At 40.6% G+C, this 10400-nt stretch overlaps 1 protein-coding gene across 1 annotated transcript; it reads right to left on the reverse strand.

Moving 5' to 3' along the window:
* Positions 1 to 1885: 1885 nt before the first annotated feature.
* cdc123 (cell division cycle 123 homolog) lies at positions 1886 to 10338 on the reverse strand. The gene is made up of 13 exons (XM_084345490.1): positions 10254 to 10338; positions 9904 to 9975; positions 9580 to 9643; positions 8955 to 8987; positions 8623 to 8718; positions 6549 to 6655; positions 5621 to 5672; positions 5248 to 5323; positions 4590 to 4712; positions 4307 to 4335; positions 4111 to 4212; positions 3883 to 4020; positions 1886 to 2647 (listed from the first exon to the last, which is right to left on the reverse strand). The coding sequence occupies exons 1-13, from the start codon at positions 10325 to 10327 to the stop codon at positions 2585 to 2587; spliced, it is 1029 nt and encodes a 342-aa protein (XP_084201616.1). The 5' UTR covers positions 10328 to 10338; the 3' UTR covers positions 1886 to 2584.
* Between the last annotated feature and the right edge of the window lie 62 nt (positions 10339 to 10400).

Below are 10400 nucleotides of genomic sequence, written 5' to 3' on the forward strand. Positions count from 1 at the left end.
ACAGGTAACAGTAAAAAAAAAAAAGCACAGATGTAAATAATAAAACAGCTGATTGGCTCACTGTCATGCCTTACCAGGGCACTGTCAGTGTTATCAGCAGTACCAGTGCTTGGCTCTGTGTCAAGTCAAAATGTTTGGTTTATAATAATAATATAACGTCTGCTGTTTCCCAGAGTGATAAATAATGTCAGCTAATTCTCTGAAGACAGAGGTGTAGACGAAGCAGTCTTTCTACATTTACTTTCGCTGACGGACAAAGACATGACTGATGTCTTTTGAGAGCTCTTCGGCCGCATCTTTTAGCTTCAAACTGTGGCTCTTTGGTTGTGTAAAAATCTGTGAACAGAGTAGTTCATTTCTACCTCTCGGAAATGTGTTTTAAGCTGACATATATCTTACCTATAGGCTACTCGTGGTATTTAGCTTACAAATCTAGTTTCAACTTTAAAGCTGCATCAACTGATTTTTGACCACTTGGGGGCAGCGCAACAAGCTGTAGCCGCCACAAGTTGTCCCGTTTTAAAGGTGAATTTGTTAGCAAACTGCTCATTTACATATGCAGCAACTAGGGAGCAACCAGATGACTCGTTTCATCTCCTTTTAGCTCTGTTTTGGTTTTCCACTCTCTCCTGAGAGAAATACCTGGCTCTTTAGCTGCTAAATGCTCCACTATGCTCACTAGTTAGGTGCGAACTTTGTCGGTCCACTGTTTGGTGGTGGGTAAGTAGTGTTCAGTCACTTGAAGGCGCAATATGTAAGAACTGACGCCCTGTCGAATTAATACTCAACAGAATAACCACTAACTGCTGCTAACTGTGGCTACCATCAGCTAGTTAGCTGTGCATCTAGCAGTCCAGACTGGGAGCTCAGATTACTAAGGATGTGTTGGTGTTTGCACTGCTAGCACAGGCTAGTGGTTAGCATGCTATCTTCAGTAGATATCTATCGTCATCATAACATCAAAACTGTTATTTCTTCAGCTTCTGCTGATAATTGGAGTTATTTTCTTTTAGATGCTCAACTAGAATTCTTACATATCGCACCTTTAATTAAAGGAGCTGACTACTGAACCAAAACAGCTAAGTTGCGGGCCAGGAAACCAAAACAACAAGCTGAAAGACGCTCCTCAGAGTTAGAGGAAATGGAGTAGAGTAAAATTCTTTGCAGCTTTGTCACTGTGATAAGTACAGTGGCATGTGTAAAATCCCATCTTAAGTCAATACTCAGCTCAGTCGACACCTCTCTAAATAAATAATAAATTAGCAAGCTCTTGCATGTCTTTCAAGAAAACAAAATATGCTACATAATATACTCTTATATTGTTTTCATTAGCCTGATGTTGATTACAGAATGGAGCTCATCAGTGGCTAAGCTCAGTATTGACCAGAAATGGCACTGCAGCAAACTAAGTGCAAATGAAAAGTATAAAGCTCAATTAAGATCAGCTGTTTAAGCTGTGGAACAACATTGGTCAGATGTCAAGGTTCGTATTAAACACAACACACCCTGTGCACAAATATCCACCACAGGTCAAACCAGGTCTCCTCTAGCTGTTATATTTACAGCCAGGTTTCATTTTCATAATGATGATTAACGTGCAACATTCCCTCCAATATGCACCTTGTATACTGTTTCCCGTCCCCAACGTTTCACCCGGGGAGCTGTAACTCTCATCACACCAGCTCTTTCCATCTCCCTGTAATTGCTCTATCAATCCAGTGAAGGCAAAAAAAAAAAAAAAGAAAAACCCAACAAAATGAACTGCCCTGTGTCGTGCATGCACAGCTCATTTAGCTCCCGGGCGTAATGAGAGCTGTTGCGTAAAAGCACAATCAATTTCTAATGTGCTGGTTTACAGCGCCCACCAGACTGACAGCCGAGCCAATACACGACAAGAAGTTTAATGGTGTTTTTTCGAGCAGCAGACTACAGCGATGCATGATGGGAGAAAACAGGAGTCAAAAAGAGCGCCCGGAGCGGCTCGGAGCGATGAGTGTGTCAAAACTGCTCAGAGGAAATTGGCAGGGAGAGATGGAGGAGCGGGGATGGCTGGACAGAAAATTAAAGGTGACTCAGTGATGAACGGCTTTAGTGTTAAATTAAGAAGTCTGTCACAGCCTCATGACACACAAACACACACGTACAATGGAAGTTTACATCCAGAGACACGATGCGCTGCAATAAAGATACATTAAGTATTGTACACACTTATTTCAAAGTATAAAAGCAGGCATTTGTTACAGTATTGGTGAATACATCCCGTTGCAGTAACACAATTTTTCCCCCTTAATAAAAAAAAACAAAAGAAAAATACTCCTAAAGCTGAAAGAGGACTCCCTCCCCTCACCGGGCCGTTACTATCTGCAACACAGCGCTCAGAGAGCCGTTAACGTGATCTGCTATCTAACACGTTCCGTTAGCGTAAACACAAGAGCTATCTAGGAACTGTACTGATCACAGAAACAGGCTGACTTAAAAAAAAAGCTTGCAACAGGACAGAGACTACAGAGTCACTTCATGCAGAAAACATTATATATTGGGTTGTTGCCACTAGCAGCTATCTTCAGGTTTTAGAGGAGCCGTGTCACTGTGCAGCGTTCTCCTCCTCTTCCTCCTCCTCCTCAGAGTCTTCCTGTTGACTTTTCTTCTGTAGAGAGGACAAGGAGTAGGAGAAGAGATTAAACTTCAAGATATACTCTGTTTCCCAGTGTTATTTTCCGATTTTAGCATACAGTGTAGTAGATTCACACTTGAGAAATAGACTTTGTGATATAACAGACCAGTCAAGAACTCTAAAAACAAAACCTGCATTATGTTTAATGCCATCATTCTTAATAGTTTTATTCTTTACAATATCTGCACATGACCCACTACAGAGAGTGATTTAGTGACACCTGTGGTTGCTGGCAGGGAGGCTAAGAATATCTTCATAACACAAACACCAGACTTCCATTTGAGATGACACATTTATTGATCATTGTGGGCAGGAAATGCGCCTTGAGTAGCTACTCTGTCAGAAATATGACAGAAGAAGACAAACAACCGGTTCTTCATAATTCTCTGCAGCTATACTCAAAATGCCCGCAAGTTCCAAATCATGTCTTCAGGTCACTAATGTACAGTGCATAAATGTAATGCACATTGAATTTGTTCCGGTATGTAGATGCATCCTTTCCTCTGAATCCTTTGTGCATCGGCTCGCCATTTGAAAACTGTGGCAATAATTCCAGCCATATATATTTTTTTTTTTAAATGTGTTTTGTATGATGAACCTGGGGTTGGGGATAAATGAAATATGTTTAAGGTTTGGTAACAAACACTAACAGAAATAAACAGGCAAAACTGGATGAAATACTCAGACCTGATGAGGGATAATAACAACTACAGCTGCAGTGATTAGTCGATTATCTGATAAGTTGATCAAAAGAAAAGTAACTGCGAACCATGATGGTAATCGATTAATTGATTCAGTCATTTTTCAACCAAAAAGTCAAACATCTGCTGGTTCCAGCTTCTTAGATGTGAAGATTTGCTGCTTTGTTTGTCATTTATGATGGTAAATGAAATTTGGTTGAACAAAAGAAACAAGATGAAAACATCACTTTGGGCTCTGGGAGATTGTAATGAGCATTTTTCGAAATGTTACGGACTAAACAATTAATCAATTAATTGTGAAAATAATCATCAGAATAACTTGTTGCAGCCCTAATACTGACTAGTTTTCCTCTCCAGCTCTCTCTGGTGTACAGATCTTAAATAACTTGTTGAGGTGGTTCTGATTGCTAGCAAAACTGCGTTAGCACCCAGCAGTGTGTGGTACTGTGCAGCAACAACACTAGCTAGCTAAATACTCATAAAAAAAGATATGTAAAAACATCCTACCAGTTTGAGGAAGTCAATGAGTTTGTAGGCGTCTTCTCCAGTTGAGAGGTCAGCGAAGTCACGTGGGATTCTGTAGCTCAGACAGGGACTGGGCTGCACCGTCACCTCGCTGTTGGTGTAGCGAAACGCCGGGCCTTCCTGCACGTACAGAGAAACCACATTAGTATTATTAAATTGTCACGTTACAGAGAAACCTTTTGTGGAAAAAAACATGAACCGAAGGCCGACCTGCTGCTGGGTGATTTCTCCAGACGTCAGCTCCTCCCAGCTGAACAGCAGCGAGTCGGTCACCTCTCCGAACGGGTTCAGATCGATCAGCCACACCCTCCCCTTCAACACACACACAGAATACACATGGAGGCGCAACTTAGCATTCACATGGCGTTCTTGAAAATAGACTGTTTCAAAATTCATCAGTGCTTACCTGGCTATCTCTGTAGACATCAAACACAACTGTAACAGAAAGGAAACCACTGCATAAACAACATGTAGTCATTAAACATTAACATTATATACTGTATATGTATGTGCTATATTCACGTATACTGTCAAGTCAAAAAATGCCACATTTGATCAATGTTCCTCTGCATTTTCTCCTGTCGCAATATCCTGTATTCAGCTGTAAATATTTAATGACTCCAGCAGCAGAGGAGAGCTGAAGGAGGTGTGTAACAGTGAGGGAGAAAAAAAAGGACGCTGATGCTCACAGTCTTCGTCCGGGAAGTTGTACTGGATGTGCTGGCTGAAGAATTCCTGTATGGCCTGACAGATCTGCTCCTCCTGCTTCAAGATGTGATGGTAATACTGAGTGTAGTCTCTCTGGGAGATAGCTGGGAACACAGAAACGCCATCAGCCAGCTCAAATTGAATTTTATAATTGTTTCTAAATTAGCCTGCTGGGTAGAAGTACAGCTCTAACGTCATTACACAGGGTTCTCCTACACCTTCTTACGCATCCAATTCGAGGACTTATCAAGGACTTTCCAGGCCCAGTTCCCTGAGATTCAAGGACCCATCACTTTCAATGACCCCATGTTTATTCATGTCTATTTTCAGCAACTTTCCCTTTCACTTTCACCTCAAATTCAAAAACTTTCAAGGATTCCAAGGAGCTGGTTATATCATTGTTAAATACTGGTTTTCTCCATATCAGCCATATCCAGCTCAGTTTGCCGTGTAAAGACAGCGCCCTCTAGCCATTCTGCGCTGTAAATCAATCCAGCATGTTTTCCTCCAACTTGTCGGCTAAGATGTAAAATTGTAAAATGTAATGGAAACACGATTGTCTCTCTAGTTAACAACAATAAGTAATATCTTAACATTTTTCACAGCGATCGACTGATGGTGTGAGTGCAGAGTTTTTACCGATCAGCTTGTTCTCTTTGACGAAGCAGCGAAACTCTCCACCAGGAATCAGCTCACTCCACTTTCTCAGGACCAGCTGAGGACAGAAGACAGCATGGTGGATAAAGTCCATCGAGGTGTGAGTGTGTGTGTGTGTGGTATATGAAGGAAGCATCAAGTCCGACTAAATTTGACTCATTTAATGACAAAAAGTTTGAAAACAGAATTTTTCTTCAGAGCAAAAAAGCCCCCTATAACTGCATGATGGGACATGTAAACTCATACTGAACACAAGCTAATCACATGTAATATTTTGATTTAAATCAAACTTGACATCCTTTACAGACAGTGTACTAATGCTGTGTGTTTACTTTGTCCTTTGAAAGTTAATTACCTCATAGTTTATAACTGGATCTGGGGAGTCCTGGTCACTACATACAAGGAATCTGCACAAAGAAATGACTGATGGTTAGAACCTTTAAATAAAAACTAAAATCAGGGGTATACAAGTATAGTAGTACAAGTATTTCACATTTTCAAGATAATTTATAACCAGATTAAAGACAGATTTTTGGACAAATCATCAAGTAAGTACAAAAGGTATGTACTGTAGTGTATATGCAGTCTGTGCAGAGGTTGAGTTTATGTAGCAATGTACTTATTAAAGTGAGTTAGGTTAATCTTGTCTTCAGGTTGTCTTCAGTATCTGGTATGTCCCCCTTTTGCTTTAGTGACATCTTGCACTTGAGCTTGCATGGACTCCACAAGTTTGTGCAAAACCCGATGGCCCAAAACACAGCTCAAAGCTTTGCAAGAGCTACTTGAAGACCAAAGAAGACCAAGAAGTCCTCCACAGTCACCTGACCTCAACCCCACGGAACATTTATTGGGGGCACTTGAAGACTAACGAAGCCAAGCACTCTGTGACATCACAAGAAGCAAAAGAGGGACATACCAAATACTAAGACATCACATGGCTTTGCACTTTAATTTTTATGTTTGTTAGAGTGCAAAAAGCCCCTCAGGACGTTTAAGAAGTTTTAAAAGAGTCAGACAAACAAGCATATATCATGAAAACAGTTTTCCCGAGGAGGCACGCTGCAGTAAATCAGTCGCGGCGCTAAACGTTTGTCACGCAGAGCAGAAGAGCGCGAGGCATAAATCTACATCACTGCAATTTCTCCAGCTGCCACGTGTGTTTTACTGCAGATTGAAAGCCGCCCGTGCACACCAGAGCTGGTTATTTTTCTCTGATAGCGGTTGTCATCTAAATGCAAAGTATTTGAACGTGTGTGTCGATGTTGTCGGATGGAGAGGCTTACGGCTGTGTGAGGTCGTGGGTGATGAAGTCGGAACTCTTGAACAGCAGGAATATATCGCTGAGGCTGTGACACTGCAGGGAACTGTTCAGAGCGATCCAGTTAGCATCCTGAAAGACACACACACACACACACACACACACACACACACACACACACACACAGTTTTTTAGTTATGCCTCAATTCTTGGTGCTGGCAGTGTTCCAAGAGGCAATTCTAATTTGTCTCTGCACTGAACAGGAGAGGGCTTTTAGCCAACAAATTATGTGCTTATGCTACAAATAAAAAGAGGTCATGTGACACACTTTTCTAATGAATTTAATACTCCCTGTCATAATGATTATATTATCCACTTATCATATGATGAATGGACATGATCTCGATCATTTTAGCTGACCTTGACATTGCCTGTTGTGTTTACATAAGAACGTCGCCAACATAACGCCAAAATAAACGGCAGGGATTTCTCCACCATTACAAGCAGAATGAACAGAAAAAAACTATGCTGAGTGTGGCGACCCCTGCTGTTAGTCAAGAGTGTCTGTGTGTAAACTAATGGATTGTGGGATTGGTGAGTAATTAGTGCATTCTGGTGGAACCTGCGCCCGCTGCTCCCAAAACTTGGTCTTCAACAGGGGGGTCTGCATAGTTATTGCAAGGGGGACGCCAAATTATTGTTTGATGGTATTTTGAAAGTTGGAACTTTTTCAAAAATGTAAATGTGTTTAAAAATACACATGAACATGGATCCAACATATTATTGGCAATGATCAAGTTGTAAAATAAAATGCACATCAACCCCCAACACTGATGTTAGGCTAATCGTTCTGCACTCATGAAGTGTAAGCTAGCTAACCTAACGTTACACTACATCACTGTGCAGCACCTATCCATAACAGCAAACTAGTTAGCTAACTCAGGTCAGTCTCATTCGTTGCTAGTCGAATACGTTGAGGTGGTTTGTCATGCACCCTTCAGCTTTCTGGCAGGAAGGTTTTGTGCATCGCATACAGACGCTGAAGAGTATGTTGTGCGTCTGTATGAGGCGCCAAGGGGCGTGTCCTGAAAGACAGCATGATTCCAGCCAGAAAGTTTGGAAGAATGAGTCCAAATAGACTTAGTCCCGAAGCCGCGCTCCACAGCTCCAGTGTGGGAACATTTTGGGGGTGAGAGGAGAGCCCATTGACATAAGTGAGCCGGTGTGTTCATTTTACTTTAAAAAGTGGCAACACAACTTACCTAAAAGCTCATCTAATCTCATCTCTACACCCCTGTGCCAAATGTTGAAAAATGTTTTGACGTAGCCAGAAAGTCCATTTAATTTATTGTTTTGATTGTGTGGTTTAATTAACTGTTTTATGTTCAATCTATTTAGAATATTTTAATATTTTTCTCAAATTCAAATTCCAATGTCTGAAGAATTAAAAACTCATTGCTCTTTGAAAGGGTGCACTTGCATTATTATGCTACTATATTATCATTCTATTGGTGACATAAAATGGTCTTAAAATGACAATAACATCATTTCTGGGACAATATACAGTATTGTGTAAGGGAATTTCTCCTTGTTCAAGTAGAGAGTTGCTAATTCTCTGAAGAACTTCAGAATCAGTATCATGAATCAGATCTCTTTAAAACATGCTGCATGGAGAGAAGACCCAAAGTGTTCTCTCCCGTCTTCCAAGTGTTTCTGACTTAAATACAAAACAGAGTGGGGGGTTACAACATTTCTTCCCAGAACAATGACCCCTTGATGTTTGGTGGATCGTCTCTTTCCCAGGACAGTGACCCTTTTGCTACTTAATTAGAATGTAAATGTCGTCTACCATCTATCTTCCTGTAACACCTCAGACGAGAGGCAATTGTCTCTCGTCTGACTCTATGACACTTACAGCAAAAGGGGTTTCTCCCCTTCTGCTCTCACATCCTGATACGGTGTTTACAGTATATTTCTTACTGAATGGAAAACTATTTAATTTCTCACATTGTCCAACAAAAGTATTCATCATGACAAGCCAGTCTGCAACCTTAAAATAAAACAGTCATACAAAGCTGGTCATGTGTGCAGTGTTTTACCCGAGGAGCGCTCCAGTTGAGTTTGGGAAAGACACGCCCACCCAGGGCGTTTATAGCCTCCAGCACTTTAGAGGTGAATTCTGGGAACTCAGGAGCCTAACAGACGCAATGACACATCATGAACTGCAGTCATAATTATAGTGTTATCAAATGATAAACATGGGGGTATTAAAATACATAGTTCTGTTGCATACAAAGAGTAGGTGTGCAGAATAAAAGTGTTCAAACATGTTAAACAAAAGCTTTTTCAGGTGGGAAATGAGTGTATCATGTTTGTTTGGCCTCATAATTACAGACAGTGCATTTGGATGAGAAACATTAAATGTGCTTACAGTGACAGTGGTGGTTGTCTCATCATCTGACCACTAGAGGGAAGCAGAGGACAAGAAACAGGATGAGAGGTTAAAAAGACACCATTAAATACATTTCTAATTACTGTTTAACTGCTGTGTAAATGCTGTTAGGTTGTCTGTTCACCAGACAAAGTAGTTATGTAAAAAGTACTGTCAAAAGACAACACAATTTCTCCCTGATATAAGCCTCTGAAAAAAGACTGAAAACCTTTAAAACATGTATTTGTCATGTGTGTTCATTAACCAAGGTTTTGTTATAAATTACCTCTTCATTTTAAAAGTGAACTCTGTGTCAGAGTTTCCCTACTGACTCTCTAACTGCAGTCTACAATCTCAGCATGGGTCTTTTAACAAATCTAATAATCCGTCACAAATAATTTCACAGATAACTAAACAATGACATTGTAAAAAAACAATGACAAAGTGACTTCTCAAATGACAGAATAGGGTGACACCTTCCTGTGAAAATGTGAAATATTTTATGGTTGTGAATTTTTTTCAGTAAAGACAAATTTCCTTTCAAAGAGATGAGCCAAAATAGAACAGGATCTGCACCAAAGAGAGCCTCCAAGCGGACACACAACCTTAGTTTCTGTTCCCGTACCTGAACGTCTTCTTCTGCATCCGAGTCGCTGTTGTTAGTGTGAGTCTGCTGTGTGTTATGGTCACTGAAGGGAAGAGAAACAACAGATGAGTATATGACCATAACAACAGGGTCAACCTGTATCATCTGCTACAAGCAAACCCCTTAGCATCTTTACATCAGAGCTTCTCAAACATAGCAGGTCAGGTCAACCTTTCTGCCAACACTTAATAGGAGTCCCAAAGATCACTTATGAGACCTCATGTGGATCACTCACAAAAGACCAAATGGCAGGATTTGTGTGTGTGTGTGTGTGTGTGTGTGTGTGTGTCAGTGGCCTCATACCTCCCGGAGACTACCAGTGTCCCATCGTCCAGTAAATATTCTATTACATTCTGAGGCAGTGGGAGAATCAGACTGGAATAAAGAAGAGTAATAACATAGCATATAAATACATGTTAATAAAAGACAACACACATACATATGTCAAAGGGAGAATGAGGTTAAAGAAAGCTCCTCTGAAAAGGATTCAAACACACCTATTAAAGCTTAAGATAAGCAAGAAGATAGAGATGGCAGCTATGTGCTTCTATCTGGTAGCTAGCGCTAGCCGTTAGCTAAATGAACCATTTTTTTTTACAGCGACAACAGATGAAATGTTTTCTGGTATTCAAGTACAAATTATAGTTGTTTACCTTTTAATCGTATGTTTCTTGAATATCGGATACCAAACCGAAAACTGACAGTTGACAACTTGCTCCTTCTTCATGCTGCAATATCCTGTAACGGAAAAGTGTCCATCAGTAAATATCTTCCGACGCCATGATATTTTGGAAAAGTAC

Source organism: Pagrus pagrus (assembly GCF_965226575.1).
Source record: "Pagrus pagrus genome assembly, chromosome: 23".
Classification (NCBI taxonomy): Eukaryota; Metazoa; Chordata; class Actinopteri; order Spariformes; family Sparidae; genus Pagrus; species Pagrus pagrus.